At 61.7% G+C, this 20,726-nt stretch overlaps 1 protein-coding gene across 1 annotated transcript; it reads left to right on the top strand.

Annotated features, from left to right (window-relative positions):
* The first annotated feature begins 1,043 nt into the window (after positions 1 to 1,043).
* On the top strand, positions 1,044 to 15,897 carry Mfng (MFNG O-fucosylpeptide 3-beta-N-acetylglucosaminyltransferase). The gene is made up of 8 exons (XM_047551666.1): positions 1,044 to 1,518; positions 6,437 to 6,485; positions 6,851 to 6,953; positions 7,250 to 7,403; positions 10,161 to 10,246; positions 11,628 to 11,793; positions 13,077 to 13,162; positions 14,981 to 15,897. The coding sequence occupies exons 1-8, from the start codon at positions 1,264 to 1,266 to the stop codon at positions 15,045 to 15,047; spliced, it is 966 nt and encodes a 321-aa protein (XP_047407622.1). The 5' UTR covers positions 1,044 to 1,263; the 3' UTR covers positions 15,048 to 15,897.
* The last annotated feature ends 4,829 nt before the right edge of the window (positions 15,898 to 20,726 follow it).

Genomic DNA, 20,726 nt, shown 5'->3' with positions numbered 1-20,726 from the left:
AGACCTCAGCTCTTTCTACCCTCCCTAAGAAAGGAGGTGCAGGTTAGGATGGCAGGGGACAGGGGGCCCTTGACAGGGAGTTTGAAGCCCCTGGCCTGTCACCAGGGTCTGGCTGTGGAGTTGGATCCTGAGGTGTCCCTTGCCACTTCAGGCTGCCTCTGGTGGAGACCCTCTCCTGTCCCTCCAGCCCCCCTTGGACAGTGGCCTCTGAATCTGTCCCTAGTCACACCATTGTGGCACTTTGGCTCATGCTCAGCCTGAGTTGGCACATGCTCTGTGGATTTTGTTCTAAGGACAGGGAGCCAGTGCAAGGTTGGAGCAGAGGAAGGAGATGTGAAGACTTCGCGCAAACTAAGATGGAGGAGTGGCTGGGGAAGACCTCTGTTCGCTGGGGCGGCTGGGAGAGAGGCAGCTCTACAGCTTGCCAGGGAAGGTGGGGCAGGGTGGGCCCCAGCCGGACAGGTGCCCTCAGGGGTCTCCTGCTGGGCCAGATGAGAACCAGAGGCCAGGCTTCCACCTGGCTCTGTGCCTGTGTTGCTGGATCATCTTATGTCACCCTGTGCCTCTGGGCCTTGCATCCTCAGCTATAAACTGGGGCTGTCCCAATGCTGTTGCGAAGTCCAAAGGAACTTCTGTGGGAGTTCCAGGAATTGGGAGGGGCCGCCAGGGAAGACTTCCTGGAGGAGGCCACCGGAGCTGAGCCTTCGAGTCCCAACAATTCTGCCTGGAGGAGAGGAGAGGAGTGGGTGAGGACGGTGGGATGGGGAGAGCATCCGGGGGCCGCTGAGCAAGAGCGGAGAGGCCAGGGAGCCCGGCACGCTGTGAAATAATGGGCGTTGCTTGAGCCACGCCGGCAGGTCTCTGCGGGGTGGCGAGGCCGGAGGGCCCCTGCCTCCCACCGGACATGGGTGGGCTGTTGCGGCCGCCCGGGCCCCAGCAGCTGGCAGGGCAAGGGCTGCCCCGGGCGGAGGCGTCCGCTCAGCCCCTTCTGCCCCCGGGGCCTGGCTCCGCCCCTCGCGCTGGGCGGGGCGGGGCCAGCAGCCGGCGGCGGGCGCCCGGGAGCGCTGCGGAGCAGGTGGAGGGCGGCGACCCGTGGGGCGGTCGCGGCTCAGCCTCCGGGTCGCGAGCCCCAGCGCCACCTTTCCGCTCCCTGTCCGCCCCCATGCCTGCCACACTTGCCCCTGCCAGCGCCCCCGCCTGACCAGCCTCCCATCCCGGACGGGCTGGGACTCCGGGGCTGAGCTGTCGGCGGCCGCTGTGCCGATGCAGTGCCGGCTGCTCCGGGGCCTGGCCGGAGCCCTCCTCACCCTCCTGTGCATGGGGCTCCTGTCCCTACGGTACCACTCACGCCCGTCCCCCCAGGGAGTGCAGGAGCCCCCCGGGCCGAGCCAGCCCAGCCCCGCGCCCCGCGAGCTGCGCCTGCACGACGTCTTCATCGCGGTCAAGACCACCCGGGCCTTCCACCACTCGCGCCTGGACCTGCTGCTCGACACGTGGGTCTCCAGGATCAGGCAACAGGTGATGCGTGGGCGACTCCGGGCCCTGGGAGTTCGGGGCCTGAGGGACTCCTGGGCTCTTTCTGCTGGGCTGGCTCTCCGGCCGCCGGCCCCATGTGGGCTCCTCGCCCCACTCCTCCTAACTCCCGGGTCCATGCTCCCCTGCACCGAGCCAGGTGTTCATCAGAGCCTCTGTTGGTGGGCAGGCTGCCCCAGGCTCTGGTCCCTGCTGGGGTCCCTCTATTCCCTGGCTGCTCCAGCGGGGGCCTCACTCCCGCCTTGCTTGGTCCAGCCTGGCCTCAGGGGCCATGGTGGGTGTGGGGCCACCGGGGTGGAGGCTTCTGAGAGGTCCTGACTCGGGCATGTGCTCACCCAGACCCCGGAGCCGTCCGGCCCAGGCTCTGAGGGTGGAGGGTGGAGGCAGGCCTCTAGGTGGGGCCTGTTCCGGGAGGCACCCTTTTGGGTTTCCTCACTGCCCCGTCTGCTGCGTGCGCGCACCCGTGTGTGCGCATGTGCACATCTTGCCTCCTGTGCTGGTTTCCTGTGGCTGTACCAGGAGGGTGTAGCTGAGGCAGGGGTGGGCCAGCGGTTGGGGCGCATGTGCGTGCATACTGTGCTCACACGTGTGGAGCCAAGTGTGTTGGACATGCAATGGCAAGAGATGTGTGGGTGACCTGGGCACGTGGCTCGTGCCCTTGAGGGGAGGCAGCTCTGACCATCTGAATCCCTTTAGCCCATCCCCTCCCTATGGCCAGTACCCTCCTCAAGCAGAGCCAGTGATTTGGGGCTGTTGGGGACCACTTCTGGGGAGGTGGAGGGTGGATTCACCCCCCACCCCACCGTGGAGGCTGCTCCACGGGAGGAAGTGACTGAAACCTTGGAGGGGGACCCAAGAAACGGCACAGTAGGTCTGGAGAGGTCAGGGCCCCCGGGGAGGGCACACCCCTGCCCTGATTTCCGGCCACCGATGTCTGTGCACCAGGATTGACCTTTCCCAGCAGGGCTCCAGCACCTCCATTCTTTCCTGGGCCCCACCAGATTCTCATCTTGGGGAGATTCTGGTTCCGCCTGCGGAAGTCGCCAAGGCTGGCCCTCCCCGCAGACCTTCCTGTTTATGGCGCTGTGTCTGTGCACCCGGGAGCGTGGCCTCACGTGGATTGAGGCCCTTTCCTGTCTTGTCTTGTTCTCCACGGTGGTGCCCCCGCCATGAGGAAACTGAGGCTAGAGAGGAGGAAGTGTTGCCAGCGTCACCTAGCAGGCGTGAGGGGCAGAGCTCAGTGGGACCCAGCTCTCACCTCTTCTTGGACCTTCAGCCTGGGTGGCTGTGCCTGGCACTACCAGGCTGCCCAAAGTAGCAAGCAGCCCCTGGTCCCAGGCTCCATTTATCCCAGATGCTAATCAGGCAGCTGGGTGAGGGGGCACCCGCCAGCTGCTGAGCACCTAGTGGGGCTGCACATCAGACCCATGGCTCCACCCACCTACCTCACAATCCCCCAGGGGTGGGTATCCATGCTCCCATTCCTCAGGTGGGAAAACTGATCCAAGTTAAGCAGAGGCACCAGACAAATTCACTCAGTTGGACCTCAGAGCAGGAAACAGAAAATCCCTTTAAGTTGAAAGAGACCCACCTGGACATCCGCTGTCTTTCATGTTGGGCTCCTTTCTCTCTGTGACCTTGGCCAAGGGCCTCCCGGTTTTAACCCTCAGTTTCCCCGTCTGCGCAGCACAGGAGCATCTGGAACAGGCTGAGCTGGTCCGCTCCAGCTAGGCGCCGGCCGGTTAGGGGCGGTGGGGTGGCAGGTGGGCCCCGTGGCAGCAACATGGACTGGACTTGTGTGCCAGCCTTTGTCCCTTGGAGGGCAGACGGGGGAGGCGTGTCTTGTGTGTTTTGTGCTCGATGGGAGCCTTTCTCTTCCTCACAGTCCCCTTGTTCCCTCGTGTGTGTGGAGGGGGTTGCAGGAGGTGGCAGCGACCCTACATCTCCCCTCCTGCAGCAGATGGTCCCCCGCCACCCCTCCCTGCGGCTGCTGGTCCTTTTGTTTCCCGCCTGTGAAGTTTTAACCATTGTCAGGGCCCCTCGTTAAACAATCGCAGCTCTTGGCTTGGAGGAAGTTCTGCCCATTGCTCTCTGCCAGCCTCGGGGCTCCCAGGGGCTGGGAGTGCCAGCTCATGTGCCCTCTCTGCCCCCCGGCACGCCCCCCGCCTCTGCTCATCCCGCCACCCTGATTGCTTCATGTTTTCTAGTTAGTGCTTCAGCAACGAACGTCCCTAACCCATTTGGCTCATCTTCAAAGCTGAGTGGGTTCTCCTCTCCTGTGGGCTATTTGGTGTGCCAGGGAGCAGGGCAAGGGTCCTGATTTCTTTCACAGTCCCACTGGGGGCTGTGCTGCCATCAGACGGGTGGGGCAGGACAGGGCGGGAGGACAGGGAAGATGCCGCAGGAGGTCATCCTGGTGAGCTGGACCGGGCTGAACTGGGGGTTGGTGGGGAGAGACTGAAACAGGGATAGTTCAAAGTGTGGAGACAGACTGCATTAGAGGGGCAGCGTGGTGACCCCCAGGTCCTGGGTCCCAGCAGAACAGCAGAGGGAGGATGGATGCTGGGACAGTCTAGGCTAGCCTCTGCCACTGAGCCACACACTGTCCCCCCTTTTTTTGTATCACAGATTGAACCCCCGGGCACTTAACCACTGAGCCCCAGCCCCAGCCCTTTTTATGTTTTGAGACAGGGTCTTGCTGAATTGCTTAGGACCTCCCTAAGTGTTGAGGCTGCCTTTGAACTCGAGATCCTTCTGCCTCAGCCTCCTGGGATTCCAGGTGTGCACCACCAGGCCCATTTCCTTGTTTTTACTTTTAAGTTTTTGGAGAAGTCCTGGCTGCAGGGGATTTGGGAGCAGGGAGCCCAGGCACAGGCTGGAGGTGCAGAGGGCGCGTACGTCTCCGTCTCCATTCGATGGCACTTCCTGGGAGTGGGTGGGATGGAGAGGAGACCTAGGCTTGGGCCGCCCACGCTCTCCTGGTGGAAATCCAGCACTGCTGACTCTGAGAGTGGGAGACTGGCTCCCTGGAGAGGGATGCGGAGGGCGAACCTGCCCAGGCCTCCGGAGCAGAGGCAGGTGCAGATCGGATGTGGTCCGCAGCCTCCAGGGAGTCTACGGTGGGAGAGCCCAAGAGATGAATCACCACTCTCCAGGGGCTGCCGTTTACCTCGGAGGAAGCGGGCAGGGCGGGCTGAGGACCATGAGGGAGGAGCCCCTAGTGCGGCAGGAGGGGTGTCCGAGGCTTCCCGGGAGGTGATGCCTGAGTTGGGAGTTGGAGTGGGAAGAGGGAACATCATGTGCAATGGCTTGGAGGGGTGTGTGTGTGCCTGGGCATGTGCATTTGCATGCGTGCGTGTGCGGCATATTTGGGGAACTGAAAGAAATTTGGGCAGAGAAACTCCTGCTCCATGGGTAGGGCAGGAAGTGCTGAGATAGGGCTGCATTGGGTGGCAAGGGTCAGGTGTCCCTTCACTAGTCATGCCTGGAGCTAACTTTAATCCCAAGGGCACTAGGGAGCCATGGAAGGTGTTAGCAGGGGGTGGTGGGTGTGAGTGTTATCTGATTCTGATCCTGACAGGAAAACAGATCCGAGGGAATGAGCCAAGGTCTTGCCACAATCCCTGAGAGATGACAGTCCTGAGAAGGAGGCCATGGCCACCAGCCTTGGGAGAGGCTCATTCCCCCTGTACCTTCCGCAGTGCCTAACCCTGGCTTCTGGCCTCATGTGCCTCAGTTTCCCTTGAGGTACACCGGAAAGAGACTGGCTTCCCGTTGACTCTCGCTTTCCTTTTCACATCTCCCTTTGGTCTCACAGCTGTTGCCATCTCCCATGATGGGTAGCCTGAGGCCCAATGTGGGCTGTACTAATCCAAAGGACTGGTCCTGGAAAGGAGGAAGAGGTCTCTGGGTGACCAGGAGGGGCCAGGGCCCTGCACTTGGTGGAGGACAGGGCTGGGCCACAGGTGTGGATGGTGGGGCATGGGGTACCTGGGGTCAATGACCAGGTGGGACATTTCTCCTTGGTCCTCACTTAGAAGGAATTTGAAATCGTCCCAGGTACTGGGCAGGGCAGCCAGGGCCTGGGAGAAGGAAGATCAAATGTGGTCTGCAGTCTCCAGTTTCTCAGTAGAGGAAGAAGCTGTTGGGCCACTGGGCAGCTCTGGCCTGTCTCCCTGGGCCTGGGGATGTCGGGCAGGACCTGGGGGTGTCAGGCAGCCGTGGCCCTCCATCTCTATTGCCCACGGCTGCTTCTGGAGGGTTCACTTCTGCCTCTCATTCCGAGTTTGCATTTGGTCTCTTTAGGGGTTAAGTGGCTTCTAGCCACCAGGGAGTTGTCAGGAAAGGTTGTGGGGTATGTTCACCTCGGCCTCAGTTTTGTCATCTGTGAAGGGGGCAGATCACACCCCTGCCTCATGAGGCATAGAGAGGGCCACCCGCTCTCTGGTGGGTGTCCAGTGTGAGAGAGCTGGATTGGGCCCTGCAGAACTTCCCGAGATGCTCCAGGGCCTCTGCACCTGTGTGGGGTTTGTGGTGTGGGGACCCAGGACGTTGGTGTGGGGTCCTTTCAGAGTTTGCTTCCTGACAGGGCTCAGGGTTGTGCACATGTGATCTGTGTTGTAAGAGGGCCATTCTGCCAGGGGTGTGGCTCTGTGAAGGGGACAGAGCTGTGCACCAGGTTGTGTCTATAGAAGCAGGATTGTGTGTGTGTGTGTGTGTGTGTGTGTGTGTCTTCTGATGTCCTAAAGGGACATGTGGCCATGAGAGTGGTGTGTGTCTGTCACTGGCAGAGGAAAAGTCTAGGTGCTGTCTGGGCTCGGCCACGGTGGATGGTGGACTGGCTTGGGTCTGCCCTTGGACATCCGAGTCCTGACCCCAGTCCTGTCCTCCTTCTCCCTCCCAGACATTCATCTTCACTGACAGCCCGGACGAAGGCCTCCAGGAGAGACTGGGTAACTGCCTGGCCGGGTGGGGCCCTTGGCCAGAGAAAGCTGCGTGGCTGGGCTCGCGCCTGGCTTCCCAGGAAATGGGGCTGAGCACCTTTGACTTCGGGATTCCCTTTAGCCCAGGAGGGGAGAGGGCTTCTCCCCTGGAAATATGTGTGGGTGCGGGGAGGGGCTGCCCGACGAGGCCCTGGACACTTGGGTGCCACCCGGCCTACTGTCCCCTAACTCTGGTCCTGGCAGGTCAGCCCACCCTGGGCCTAGTTGCCCTGCCAGCTGGGGTGGGCGGCCCTGGGGCTCCCTCTGCGGGCCTTGCTCTGGAATCGGGGCTGTGGGGAGGGGTCGGGCAGGGTCCCTGAGGACTCCTCCTCCAGGGCCCCACCTTGTGGTCACCAACTGCTCCGCCGAGCACAGCCACCCTGCGCTGTCCTGCAAGATGGCCGCGGAGTTCGACGCCTTCTTGGCCAGCGGGCTGAGGTGAGTGCTCCCGGGTCTCCCGGGCAGGGCGGCCTCTGAGGGCTGTGTCAAAGCAGTGACCCGAGGCCAGTGAGAGACCCAGCCTGCAGACCAGCGGTGGCCTGGGCCTCGTCTCTCAAGTGCGCCTGGCTTCCTCAGGAGCCTCTGCCACGTGTTTCTGGCACAAAACGGGCCGCAAACGGCGGCCATCCCCACCCTGCGAGTGTTGAGTGACCTTGGGGGCGCAAGGGGAGCCTGTCTGGCCTCGGCCCGGGAGTCCCCTGTCCCAAGTCCCCTGTGCCCTTCCCTCCTCACAGCTGGTTCTGTCACGTGGATGATGACAACTACGTGAACCCCTGGGCGCTGCTGCGGCTGCTGAGAGCCTTCCCCACGACCCTGGACGTCTACGTGGGCAGGCCCAGCCTGAACCGGCCCATCCGCGCCTCGGAGCCCCAAGCGCCCAATCGCACGGTGCGTCCCGCCCTCCTCCTCCGCCCATTGGCCGCAGGTCCGGGGGCGGGACCGACGGGGGCGGAGGCGTGGCGGAGGCCTCCGTGGGGTCCAAGTATCAGGTCTGGCCCCATCTCTGCGGGTGGGGCCCGTGGCCTCTCTTTGAGCCTCAGACTCTGAGGAAGGAGATGGAGATAGTGCAGGCGAGGCCTAGAGACCGGCATGTAGTAAGGTCCCCGTCATCCAGGAGCAGTGGCTTGGTCTGGTCACACGATGAGCGGCAGGTGCACTGAGGCTTCCTGGCGCCATGGCGAGGCTCCTGGCCACCTGGTGTCACCATGCTACCTTGGTGTTAAAGTGGTGCAATCCTGCTGGACCCCAGAACCCCCCACCCAGCACCCTCTCCTCCAAACGTCTCCACTAACCAGAAACTTAGAGTGGATATCTGGCACCATATGGCGCCCAGACCAGCTTCAACCCCAGACCTGATGGACACTGATTAGAGTTGCCAGATTTAGGGGAAAAAAAATCCTGGCTACCTGGTTAAATTTGACTTTCAGATAAACAATGAAGAATTTCTTAGTATAAGAAAGAAAATTGCACGGCTGTCCCCCTGCCACCAGCGCCCACCAGATGACAGGTTTGGGGTGGCCCAGGCCCCAAGGGCCCCTTTGGCCACAGGGGAAAGACATGTAGGAGTTCCCCTCTCTAGAGGCAGCGCCTGAAGCAGGAGCCGGGCACTGCGGGCTCCCTCACCCGCCCCAGGTCACCATCTGCTTCGCCAGGGAAACCAGAGCCTTAATTATCAGCAGCTCCTCAGCCTCTGAGCCCTAATTAAATCCTCCTGGGCCCGCGGCTGTGCACGTGGGAGATTCTGGGTGAGACGGGGTCCCAGGCTCACACACCAATCCCACTCCACTCTCACTGGCTGAGCAGTTCGCCTCAGGGGCTGAGAACTTCACTGTGGAGCCTGCCTCCTGGGGTTCACAGGCCAGCTTTGTGACCCTGACTGAAGTACCAAGCCTCTCTGGGCCTCAGTTTCCTCATCTGTGAAGCAGGAGATAACAGCCCTCACAGGGACGTTGTGAGCAAAGAAGAATAAAAAGGGGTCATCTGTCCAAGTCCTTGGAATGGCACCCGGCATGTAACAGATGCTGGTGCCAGTGATCAGTCTCAGTCAGCGTGGCCTTCACGTCCCCAGCCAAGTCTTCTCCCTGCAGAGTCAGTGCCTGACTGGGCACACCTAGGCCCATCCCCCAGGGCCCAAGTGGTGCTCTCCTTGACACGCACCCCGAGCAGGATCCCAGGACTGCCCTGGGTGTGGCACAACTCCAGCGTGCCCAGGCTTGTTCAGGTCCAGGGTCTCCAGGGCAGGACCACAAAGAGGCGAGAACTCTGGCTTGGGGTCAGTCCCAGCTCTGTGACCTCAGGCAACTGACTCCACGTCTCTGTGCCTTGATCACCTCATCTGGGGTACTGGCCTTCGTGCAGGGCTTGGTACAGTCAGTACTCGGGACCAGGCACTTCCGAGGATCCTGCAGTGTTCTGTCACTACGCAGGAGTGGAAGCCACACACGCCTTCACTTAAAAACCAAAGACAAGCCTTCAGCAGCCCCCGCCCCCCCCCCCCCTCCCCCCCCGTCAGGCCCTCAAGAGCCGCTCTTTCTGTCTTGCTGAGCTCTGACCTTTCCTAGAGGACAGCGTTTCTTGAAGCAAGCCAGTCGAGGTCTTTAGAAGGACACTTCTGAGCCAGGAGACCATCGGATTTCAGAGCTGGAGCAGGTGCGCTCGCATGAGGCCCAGAGAGGAGTGTGACTTTCCCCAGAGTGCACAGCTGTGTGGCAGGAGGCTGAGACCTTAGATTCAGGCTTCCTGGGCTCCTCTTGCCGCATCATGGAGATAACTCAGCTCCAAATGACATGCATCCATTAAGCACCAGCTATGGACTTGGGAGCAGGAAACCTTGGGGAACTTGTTGGACCAAGAGATGGGGCAGCTGAAAGGGCCAAGTGTCCTCCGAGAGCTCTAGAGAAATCCATGGTGAATTTAGGGGTCATCGCAGGGGAGGGAGGCAGAGGCCTTGGGCTGAGGTGATGGGGGTGATGTTGGGGCTTGGAAAGTAGTTTAAGCCCCTGAGGGATGCCGTTGGTGCCTGTGACTGAGATGTCCAGGGGTTTGCTGGCAGTAGGGACACCCGGGACTGTCTGTCCTCACTTTACTCCATGAGAGACCTCATCTTCATTTTCTGCTGAAAACTATTCTTGGCCCCAGGAATTGGGAGTGGGGAAGCCATTGGAGGTGGCCTGGTGGAGGTGGTATCAGGACTGTACTCCCCCGAGGGTGACGCTCTAGAGAGCCTCTCTTCATACCATACGGTGCTCAGGGAAGGACTCTGATTGGCTGACCTAAGTCATGTGCCGATTGCAGAGCCAATCACTGGGTCAAGGGGTGTGGCCTCACCTGCCATTACCAGGCGCCTGCACACTGCATGGCGTTTGGTTGCCCATTCCAGCCTCTTGCGGCCAGGTAGAGACCTTTCTCAGGGAGGGGGGTCAGGAAGTGTCACCTGTAACCAGGATCCACAATCCACTGGATTCGAGTCTCCTATGTGACTTTGGGCCTGGTTTCCTGGTCTGTCAAATGGGCATAGTAATGCCAAGCTGTAGCCAGACCTGAGTGAGGTGATGCAAAGAGGTTCTGAGCCCTGCTGGTTGGGGTGAGGAGTGGCCGGACGTCCCCGCCCCAGCTCACCCTGCACCTCGGCCCTCTTCTCCCCAGAGGCTGGTGCAGTTCTGGTTCGCCACAGGGGGGGCCGGCTTCTGCATCAACCGCAAGCTGGCTTTGAGGATGGCACCGTGGGCGAGGTAAGCCAAGACCCGGGGCGGCAGGGGGCAGGGGGCAGGGAGGCAGGGCAGAGAGGCTGCTGGCACACAGGAGCGGCAGGAGGGTTTGGGAGTGGGCGCAGGGGGAGTGCCTCCTTGGCTCAGCTTTCTGTGGCCCATTCATGGTGAGCAGATCCCCTGCCACCCTGTCCCCCGGGGTGCCCGGTCTGGTGCCCTCTGTCGCACACAGAAACACTTCTAGGAGCCTGTTTGGGTGTCTGCAAGCGGCTCTGCGAACACGGGCTACGGGACTAAGGGGCAGGGTTCGGGCCGCATTGTTGGCGCCAGGGACCACCTCCGCTCTGCGGTTCCCTCTGCTCTTCTGACCCGTCAGTGCTGCCCGGAGGTGAAGGCCAGGTGTAGGGGCTCAGAGAGCAGGAAGGGCCTTGTGGTTGGGGACAGGAGGGAAGCCATCCCAGAAGAGGTGGAACACACTGGAGGACCCAGGGGCAGTGGGCCCCTTGGTGTGGAGGGGCTGCTGGCCTTCTGGAAGTGGCATGTGTCTTCGCGGGCAGACTGGCATTAACATTCGTGGCCGTGAACTTGTGTTGAGGGTTGGATCCGAGCTCGGCCTGCGGGGATGAGGACCCCCAGGGCTTGGCTCTTTGACGGTTTCAGCTGTTTCTACAGTGAGGAGGCTGAGGCCCTGAGAGGTTGAGCAGGTCTAAGGTCACCCAGGTTCAAGGTTACGCAGCTGCTCAAGACCTGCGCGCTTGGCCACTAGACCAGCCTGCCTGGCCCCAGGCGGGATTCCCGTGGGAGTGGGAGTGGCCTGTTGTCCTAGGGCAATCTGGCAGGCATGCGCCTGTGAGCAGGGGGCGTCCCTGGGCCTTGGGCGTCCCACCTGGGCTTCTGCCGCCTCCATGGAGCCGTTGTGGGATTAGGAAAAGCTCCCCCTTCTCCATCCTGAAGGCGCAGCGGTGGACGCAGCCTGGGGACGGCTTGGGGCTGCTCACCCCTCACACCTTGCTGGGCGTCCTGACCCAGCCCCGTCCTGCTCCCAACGAGCTGCTTCTGGCCTGTCTCCCCAGCACCGGGCCACACGGGAGGGCAGGGCCTTCCTCTCTCTGGAGGCAGCAGGTCCCCCAGCTCTGCCCACGGATAGAAAGGGCGAGGAGGAAGGAGACGTCATGAGGGCCTCGCCTCACTCGCGTCCACTGCGGCCCTGTGCCAGGACCTCGGCCGTCCCGTCTCACAGCAGAGGAGACGCGGCTCCCAGGGTCCTGACTTCCCGAGGTGGCGGTGTGCAGAGGCGGCCTCCTGCGCCCGCGCTCTGCTCTGCCAGCCGGCCTGGCAGAGGGCCTTCGGGGCGGGGGTGGCTGGCGGAGGCCCAGGCCATGGCCTCAGCCCCGCCTGCCCGCAGCGGCTCCCGCTTCATGGACACCTCTGCTCTCATCCGGCTGCCGGACGACTGCACCGTGGGCTACATCGTGGAGTGCAAGCTGGGGGGCCACCTGCAGCCCAGCCCCCTCTTCCACTCGCACCTGGAGACGCTGCAGCTGCTGGGGGCTGCCCAGCTCCCGGAGCAGGTGAGCCGGCCGGGGCGGGTGGCAGCGAGCGGGGAGGAAGGGCCCCAGGGGACACGGGGTGATCGAAACCCATCTGGAGCTTGAGATCAGGGGCCTGGCTGCTGACGGCTGCCCGACCCCGGCTGGCCTCATCCTGGCCGGCTCACCTTCTTGCTGGTACGAGGGCAGCCCGGGTTTCCACTCGTCCTGGTAAGAGAGCTCCTCCTTTCCCAGACCCCGGGGCTGACTCACAGTCTCATGGCTGGCCTGGGTCTCGTGACCCTTCTACTGGTGCCTGGAGTTGCTCAGCCAGGCCACGAGCTGGGCCGTGGGGTTCACCCTTAGGAACCTCAGGTTCATCTTCTATCCGATTGTGGGACCTGAAACCAGGAAAGGGGGACAGATCCTGGACAGCCAGAAGCAGGGCACCTCCCGGTCAGGGTTTCCTGAGCACCCTCCATGCCAGGCACTGCTTAGCTGTCCCCTCACAATATTCACACACAGCTGGGTCGATCAACTGCAGCATCCACAGTCACTGGTTCCAGGACCCCTTTGATGTGAACGTCCTAGGTTGCTCAGTCCCTGATAGTCCCTGATATGTGGTGTTTGCATATCACCCATGCCCAGCCTTCCATATGCTTTAAATCATCTCACTGGGCAGGGTGGTGCCTGCCTGTAATCCCAGTGAATCAGGAGGCTGAGGCAGGAGGATCACAAGTTTGAGGCCAGCCTCAACAACTTAGCAAGATCCTGTCTCCAAATAAAGAATAAAACAGGCTGGGGATGTGGCTCAGTGGTAAAATGTCCCTGTGTTCAGTCCCCAGTATTGAAAAAATAAAAATAAAAAATGAAGTAAACCATCTCTAGGTTACTTGTAATACCTAGAAGACTGTACTCTAGTGTTTAGGGAATAATCAGAAGGAAACATTTGTGCACATTCAGTGCAGATGCAAGGTTTTTTTTGCATATTTTTGATCCACGTTGTTAAATGCCGGACACAGAGCCGGGGGTGTGGTGGGCCGGTTGCACAGCATCATCCCCAGTGTGCAGACGGGGCGGCGGAGGCCGGGGAGCCGAGCTAACCCTGGCGCACAGCTGCCGCAGCTCGAGCTGTGGGGTCCCCACGGGCACACCCTGCCTAAGGTTGGCTCCAGAAGGACCCCCTCTGCCTGGCGGAGAGGCCGGCGCCGCCGGATTTCTGCGCCTCTCATGACGCCCCCTTTCCTTCTCTGTTGCCAAAATGCTTCCCCCTTGTGGAGTCCCTGGTGGACACCCCCGAACCTCCTCTGCTTCTCTCTGCCCAGGTCACCCTCAGCTATGGTGTCTTTGAGGGGAAACTCAATGTCATTAAGCTACCTGGCCCGTTCTCCCCTGAAGAGGACCCGTCCAGGTGGGTCTGAGGGCTGAAGCTGTAGGATGGGAGGAGTGGGGCCTGAGCCCAGGTGTCCTACGGTGGGGAGCCGAGTGGAAGGAGTGGATTTCCATCTCTGCTCTGCCACTGGCTTGCTGTGTGACCTTAGGGCAGTGTCTCGCCCTCTCTGGGCTTCAGTCTCTCCATTTGTAATACTCGGAGGCTAAATGTGGTGGATCTGTAGGACTCTCCTAGCTCTGATCCTCTAGAATTCTTCAGGAGCCCGGGAAGACTGACCTGTTGGCCTGATGAAGGAGGTGATGTGGTGCCGGAGCTCCAGGCATGGGGGAGATTTTCCTTTTGTCTCTTTTGTTTGTTTGATGCTCTTAGATGGTTCTAGGAGTGCAGAGGGTCGGGATGCGTAGAGCCTTCCCAAACAGGCCACGGGAGGACGGGACCTCTTGCCTCAGTCTCCTGTGCATGGGGCAGTCTTAGTGGACAGCCTGTGACGTGTGCCTGGCTCCCTGTCCATCCCCTTCCCACCAGGGAGTGTGGCTCGTGCTGCTGGCTGGGTGCTGGGGAGGCACGGGGACTCCCTCCTGGCACCCTGCGTGGCCTGCGGGCCCCCAGCCCAGGCGGCTCCTCCCTCCTGGACAGTCCGCTGTCCTGACTCCTCTGCTCCTGCCCACCGCCAGTCCGTGGCCGTGGAGGGCCTGGGCACTGGGGAAGGAGCCCGAGGCCTGCCTGCAGGGGAGGGCAGGGCCTCCGGGAGGTGACGGGTGGGTCCCCTGCAGGTCAGAGACTTGTCCAAGGAGTCCTGGGGGCTGTGGAGTCTGGGACACTGTCCTGAGGGGACAGCCTCCCTGTGGACAGGGGAGTGGGCTGTCCAGGGAGGACGGGACATGGCCGGGTGCCTCAGGTGCTGGCGGCCGTCCCCAGTGTCCCAGGCGGAGGGGGCGGCATGTCGAGGTCCAGTGGCAGGAGCAGACCTCACTGCTCAGGGAAGCGGAGGGAGCCACCGTGGCCAGAGGCAGAGGCCAGGAGTCGAGGAGTCTGAGCAGGCGCAGGGCTGCTGGTGTCTGATTTGGTTGAGGAGGAGGCGGGAGCCTCCCAGGGCCATCGTGGGCTCTGCCTGGACTTCAGGTTTAGGTCCGGGTTCCCTAGCGGGCAAGCAGGGCCTCTGGCCCTAAGGTGTCCAGAGGCTCCCAGCGACTCCGAGGTCCTGGGTGTGGGGCCGTGTGGACCAAGTTGCTCGTTCCAGGAGACGGTTTGGCCTAATAGGGAGAAAAGTCAAAATTCCAAGGTGAACGAGGTGCCTTCTGCTGGCTCAGCTGCCCGGCGAGCGGTGTGCAAGCCGCAGCTGTACTGCCAGGAGGCTTAACGATGGGTCCCGGGGCTGGGGACGTGGCTCAGTGGCAGAGCACTTGCCCAGCATGCGGGAGGCCCTGGGTTCCAACCCCAGCACCGCAAGAAAAAGAAAAAAGAAAAAAAAAATGGACACTACATCTCTCAGCCGGGGGTCCTGGATTCCTAGGTCTCTGCTGTTGGGGGCCAGAGGCAGCGGGAGACCCAGGTCTGTGGGGCAGTGGGCTCAGTGGGGTCTCCTGCCTGTCCCGGCTCTTGCAGTTCCTCTAAGCCAGGGGTGCTCAGTGGGTGATTTTGTTCCCTAGGGGACATTTGGTGATGTCGGATTGCTGGACTTGGGGACCTTGCGGGTGTCTAGCGGGTAGTCGGGGTGCTGCTGAACCCCTCCAGGGCACCCGTGTCTGAGTGACTGGCCCAGATGTTACAGCACCCCCCAGGAGCCCGGGTGCGAGTGGGCACACGGTGACCGCCTGCCCGTTCTGGTCTCTGCAGGTTCCGCTCCCTCCACTGTCTCCTCTACCCAGACACGCCCTGGTGTCCACAGCTGGTCGTCCAGTGATCCTGAGCTGCTGGGCAGAGGCCTGCTGAGACTTGGCTGCTCCTTGTCCCCTCGGGAGCCCTGAGGGGCCCTGGCGAGTGCCCTGTGGGAGGGCAGCCCCTGACGGGGCCTCAGGTGACACCAGGGGCAGGCCCCGGGTGGAGCTGCCGCTGGAGCTGCCCCAGGCCCCGGACAGCCTGGGGAGCAGGAGGACCTGGCGAAGGCCGTGAGGCTCTAGGGGCTGGACCCCGCTGCCTGGGGAGCCAGCCGAGCGAGGCAGGGGCACCTGAGCAGGGTTGGGCTTGGGGTCCAACCCTTCAGAGTGACCGGCCCCCAGGTGGGGTCTGGCTCCTGCCCTGGCTGCCTCCGTCATTCCCCTGGGGCTGGATAACTGGACCGCGCGCTCCCAAAGCCCTAGGCAGGATCCCACATCACTGAGGGGACCTGGAAGAAGTCATGGCCAAACCCAGACTCTGTGACCCGTGCTGCTGCTGTGGACATCTCGGGAGCTCCTGGCTCCTGCCCCTTGCTAATGGCTCAGGTTTTGTTCGAAACCTCAGCGTGCTCAGGTGGTGGATCCTAATGGCCCCAGCCAATCCCGACGACCCTCTTGCTCACTTTCCCAGTCTCCCTTGCTGCAAGACGTTACCATGTGACCTGACTTTGGCCAGCGGAAGCTAAGCAAAGCCAATAGAGAGGTTTCTGGGGGAGATTTTCCGGCCCTGTACTTCGTCTTCCTGTTGTGAATGTGGGTATGATGACTGGATCTGAGGAAGCCACTTTGTCACCATGAGGGAAAGTCGAAGACGATCACCCACAACCATTCTCTCTAGCACTTCTTCTGTACAGAATTAAACCCTATTTAAGTCTCTCTTGGTCCAGCTGTCGGTTTGCGGGCAGAGTGTTCCTGACTGACTTGTCATAGTGGTGACGGTGGTGCTATGATAAGATACGTGGACACAGGGAAAGGAGGGACTCAGTGTGTGTGTGAGAGATGTGTGTGAGAGTGTGCATGGGTGTGAGGTGTGCACGTGTGTGGGGTGAGCAAGGGTGTGGTGTGTGCATGGGTGTGAGGTGTGCACAGGTGTCCTGTTTGCACTGGTGTGGTGCGTGCATGGGTGTGTGGTGTACACGGGTGTGAGGTGTGCATGGGTGTGGGATGTGCATGTGTGAGGTGTGCATGTGTGTGAGGTGAGCAAGGGTGTGGTGTGTGCATGGATGTGAGGTGTGCACAGGTTGAGGTGTGCATGGTTGTGTGGGTGTGCATGGATGTGAGGTGTGTGGGTATGTGGGTGTGCATGGGTGTGAAGTGTGTGGGTGCGGCATGTGCACATGTGTGGCGTGTGCAAGGCTGTGGTGTGTGCATGGGTGTGAGGTGTGCACGGGTTGAGGTGTGCATGGGTGTGACTGCCGTCTGTGCCTCTCTGCATTAGGGTGCACATGTGGTTTGCGTGTGTACGTGTGCACACGGATGCTGGGCATTGGGGTCACTGGGCCCCTGGGATAGGGAGGAGTGAGGAGAGACCTTGAGGGCTGGAGGGGCCCTGCCCCAGATAGCAGGGGCTGGGGCTCCCTTAGGTCATGTCCTTCACTCTGGAGGGACCAGAGTCCTTTTTCTGGCACATGTGGGTCCGAGGCATCTGGAACCACCAAGCTCAGCCCCTTGTCTCCTAGGGAGGGTCCTGGGGCCCAGAGAGGGACTGCCACGTGCCTGTGGTCCCCCAGCACGTCCGCTCAGAGCCTGGCTCTTCCTGGCTGAGCTGGTGCTGGGCGTGCAGGATGGAGCTGATGAAGGCATCCCTGGCCCGAGGCTGCTGTGGAGGCCACTGTCCTCCTCACCCTGCAGGGGAGGCTGCTGGCTGGCTGGCCTGATTTTAGAAGCAGCAGCAGATTTTCGGGTAGTTCGTAGATCCTGAGGGTCGGTGGAGGGAACAGGGTTCGGGCCATCTGCTGCCTCCATTATCCCAGAATAGCTGGGGGTGGGGCAGGAGGCGTCAGCGAGGATGGAATTAGGATGGAGTGGGAGGGGCTCAGGCCTGGGTGCTCGGTGGGGGAGGTTCTGAGGCTGCCGCTGCCTGTGCGGAGCACCCGTGTGGGCCCCGCAGGCCAGGCCGGGAGCTGGGGTTGGACCGCCAAAGGCAGGTTGGACCGCTTTTGTTCCCCCGGCTGTGCTCCTGCGCCCCCTCACCGTCAGCCCGGGGCTGGAGACCCCTGCCCGCCCCGCTCAGGGTGCACATGGATAAGTTGGGGGCCATGGTGGCTACTGACCTTGGACAGAAGGTGGACTCCCATGGCAAGGGGGACGTGTCCTGGCCTGGGACAAGCACTGGAGGGAACCTGGAGATGCTCCTCAGGGGCTGGGAGCTCCCGACCAGCCCCCACCCTGTCGAGGAGTAGGCACGGCCGAGCCCAGCCCGCTCCCCGCAGCCGCGCTGCCCCTCAGTGAACAATGGGCACTGCCCTGGGAGACCTGGTGTCTCAGCTCGCCCTGCTGTTGAGGTGACTGTCAGGAGGGCACGCTGCCCGCCTGCCACTTTTCGAGCACTTGACGTGAACCAGGCCACTTTGTCCTCGGAGTTGGTGCGCGGCTACGCCCATTCTGCAGGTGAGGAGACAGGTGCCGCAGGGAAGGATCCACTCCAGTCTCAGAGCTCGGCGCTCGCGGCTGCTCCTGGCTCCTGGGGCCGGCCGGGCTCTGCCTGCACAGCTCTCCCCTCTCCCTGGAAGCCTTGCTCTTGTCAAGAGCCACTGCCCCTCAGGGGCCCCTGGGCCACCCAGCTCGCAGCAGCCACCTCACCTGCGGGGACACTGCCCACACCTCCTGCTCCCAGACCAACTCTTGCCGATGCATCCGGTGTCCACCCCCACCCGGCCGGGGTCCCAGGGTTCTCTTTGCTGCAGCTCATGACCTGCCACAGTAGATGCTCAACAAATATCTGAAGGACGAATAGAAAAATGGGTGACTGGGCTTCTCCGATGGCTCCTGCTTTGATTGCCAGTGTTTTGGGATCCCTGTGGATGGGGTTGTGCTGAGGGTCAGGCCGTGGGGAGTGGCTTTATCATGGAGGAATCAGTCCAGCAACACTGGAGCCCACTGGTCATTCTTAGTGTCACCCAGAGGAGAAAACCTGGGCACGTGTCCACTTAGGATCCAATAGGAAGGACCGGCACCTCCACGGGGTCTGCTCCCCCTCACAGTGGGATCTGAGCGCCAGCGCACAGGATCTGCCGGGCTGTGCAGCGTGTTAGATGACCCTGAGGCGCAACCCCCGGGGTCTACTGTGGGGACAGTTGGACAGGACAGGACCTGGCCTCTTCAACCAGGAAGATGGCATTGAGAAAGAAGGAAGGAGAAATGAAAAGAGACGCCAGAGACGGCTCCGAAACGCAACCTGTGCACCCGGCCTTGATCTCCATTCAGATCCATGGATCCTAAGATGACATCTTTGAGGAAAGCGGGAAGCCTGAGTCGGGACTGCGTTAGATGACACTGAGGGGCTCTTCGTGTTCTTAGGGGTGACAGTGATATCGAGGCTATTTTGAGAAATGTTCTGAAAGGTGGGAGTTGCATTTTGAAGTATTCATGGGTGAAATGAGACCATGTCTGGGGTTTTCGTTCAAACGGGGCCTGAGGGCAGGCAGGAGATGAGACTGGTAACGCCGGTGGCTGGGAGGCGGGAGGGGCTGCGGGAGGTCACTGGGCAGCCTCCCCTGGGAAGGGCCGCACTGGAAGCGCACTGCTGCGGAGGTCCCGCGTGCTGGACAGGCCTCTCTTTCCTGCCCCTCCTCTGCACTCTCCTCCCTGCCCCACATTTGGCTGGAGAACATCTGTTTGCATCAGGCACAGCTGTCCTGGCTCTGCTTCCTGTTCTCCCGCACACCCAGAGGAAGGAGAGGCAGCCCTGGGCTGGATGTGGCCCTGCCTGGTTTGCATTTGGCCAGGCACCTGGTTTCCCGGAGGCCCACCCTGACTTCTTTTGGTCGCAAGCACTTGTTCCAACAGCACTGTGACCCAGGAGCCTTTCCCTGGGCACAGTGCTCTTCCCACTCCTCCTCCCTAAGACCTCACTGCTGGCTCCCTCGAGGGCAGCTGGGGGTGGGTGGGGTGGGATCTCTGCCCAGGGGAATCGATGCAAACCTTGCCCTCAATAAAGAGCACAGATCGCAGCCAGGACAGTGGGAGCCGGGCCAGTCGTGGGAGCCCAGGTCCAGTGCAGGGGTGTGCGGGCCGCAGGCGTGAGGAAGGCCTGCTACGGGGTCTGTTGGGGTCTTGAGCCGAGCGTATCACCCTGCCTTGCCCATAGGGGTGTGGAGAGATCCCAAGGACAGAAACTAGCAGCAGTTGCGGTGCGATGACTCCTGACCCCACCTGCCTCTTGTCACACTTTCAGCAGAGTCGGGCATGGGCGGGGTGCCATCCACACAAAGCAGGAGGCCCCCCACCGCCTTCCTCCCCACACGTGCTGAAGGACTGTGAGCCCCCCAGAGCAAGAGACCCTGCCTGGGCAGCTGTGTGCCTCGCAGTCTCTGTGCATAGCAGCCGCCCCAAGAAGACCCGGTGATTCCTGACGGTGTCCAAACAGTCCAAACACACCCAGTACGGTGTACAGTGGCAAGTTTTTGGCAAAACCAAATTCCAGGGCTCCCTAGTGGACTCCCAAAACCCAAGTCTCCGAAGATGGAGCCAGATACTGTTTTCAGGGGGTTCCTGGGAGATTCAGAATCGCTGCTGGTTAGAGACGCCAAGTTCAGCACCACGGACAGAGGCTGGCACCGCCTCCTGCAGGCGCCAGGGACAGGATCGCTGTGTAGGCAACAGGGGCTCGAGGTCCTGCCCTGATGGGGGCCAGGTGACCTGTGTGGTCCTGGCGCCCACATGAGGCTGCCCTGGTCCCTGATTCAGGAGTGACTTTCAGGGAGGCCACCGGTCCTGCTGCAGGGGTTGCTGCGATTCCACACAGAGGGCCCGTCCGTGGACACCCCCTTGATTTCTTTATGACTTAGAAGGGACCCCCACACGGTGAAGCAGCAAAGCTTGAAGCTTGAGCCTGTGTGAGCAAATTAATCCCCCAAACAGGAGCGGAGCACCTACTGTGTTCAAGGGCTGTGCCCAGAGCCAAGGGCCCTCAGGGAGAGTGAGCTCTGGATGCCACCACAGAGCCCACAGTTCTTCAGACCCCGGCCACTGATTGTCACAAAGGGGAGTGGCCCTGGAGATCACCCGGGAGCAAGCGCGGGAGCTGGAGAGGCCGCAGCCGGGAGCTCAGGCGACTGGCGGCAGAGGCGTCCTGAGTCTGGGAAAGGCGCCCGTGAGCTGTGCAGCTTGCGCTGCCCCGAGCTCAGAGCCTGCTCCCGAGAGCCAGCACGAAGCGTGTGGGAGGAGTGTCCACTCGGTCAGCCCCAGGTGTTCATGGGTGGACTCCGCCTTTCCTGACAGTCCCCGCCCCAGGCTTGGGGCCAGACGTGGCAAAGAAGGCGGCTGGCCCTGACCTGGGATCTCATCCTGGAGAGCAATGGCTCTCTTTGCTCTTCTTCCTGGGCCCCCAGCTGGCTGTATTTCCAGCCTCCCTTGCAGTGAGGTGACCACGTGACTGGGTCCTGTGTGTTGGGTGTGCCCCTCATGGGCCTGGCCATCAGACCCCCTCTGTCCTCACTCCTCGCTGGGTGCAGAGGACAGGGCTAGAGGGGGCGGAGCCTGGG

This window comes from Sciurus carolinensis, chromosome 4, assembly GCF_902686445.1.
Source record: "Sciurus carolinensis chromosome 4, mSciCar1.2, whole genome shotgun sequence".
Classification (NCBI taxonomy): domain Eukaryota; kingdom Metazoa; phylum Chordata; class Mammalia; order Rodentia; family Sciuridae; genus Sciurus; species Sciurus carolinensis.
The sequence above is the reverse complement of the archived record's forward strand: the minus strand, read 5'-3'. Positions and strand labels throughout refer to the sequence as shown.

What these genes read in the sequence shown, in the direction of transcription:
- Mfng (XM_047551666.1), top strand. Translation starts at nt 1,264, where the DNA reads ATGCAGTGCCGGCTGCTCCGGGGCCTGGCCGGAGCCCTCCTCACCCTC. An exon ending in TTCTTGGCCAGCGGGCTGAG is followed by an intron (nt 6,954 to 7,249) that starts GTGAGTGCTCCC and finishes CCCTCCTCACAG; the next exon opens with CTGGTTCTGTCACGTGGATG. An exon ending in CCTGAAGAGGACCCGTCCAG is followed by an intron (nt 13,163 to 14,980) that starts GTGGGTCTGAGG and finishes TGGTCTCTGCAG; the next exon opens with GTTCCGCTCCCTCCACTGTC.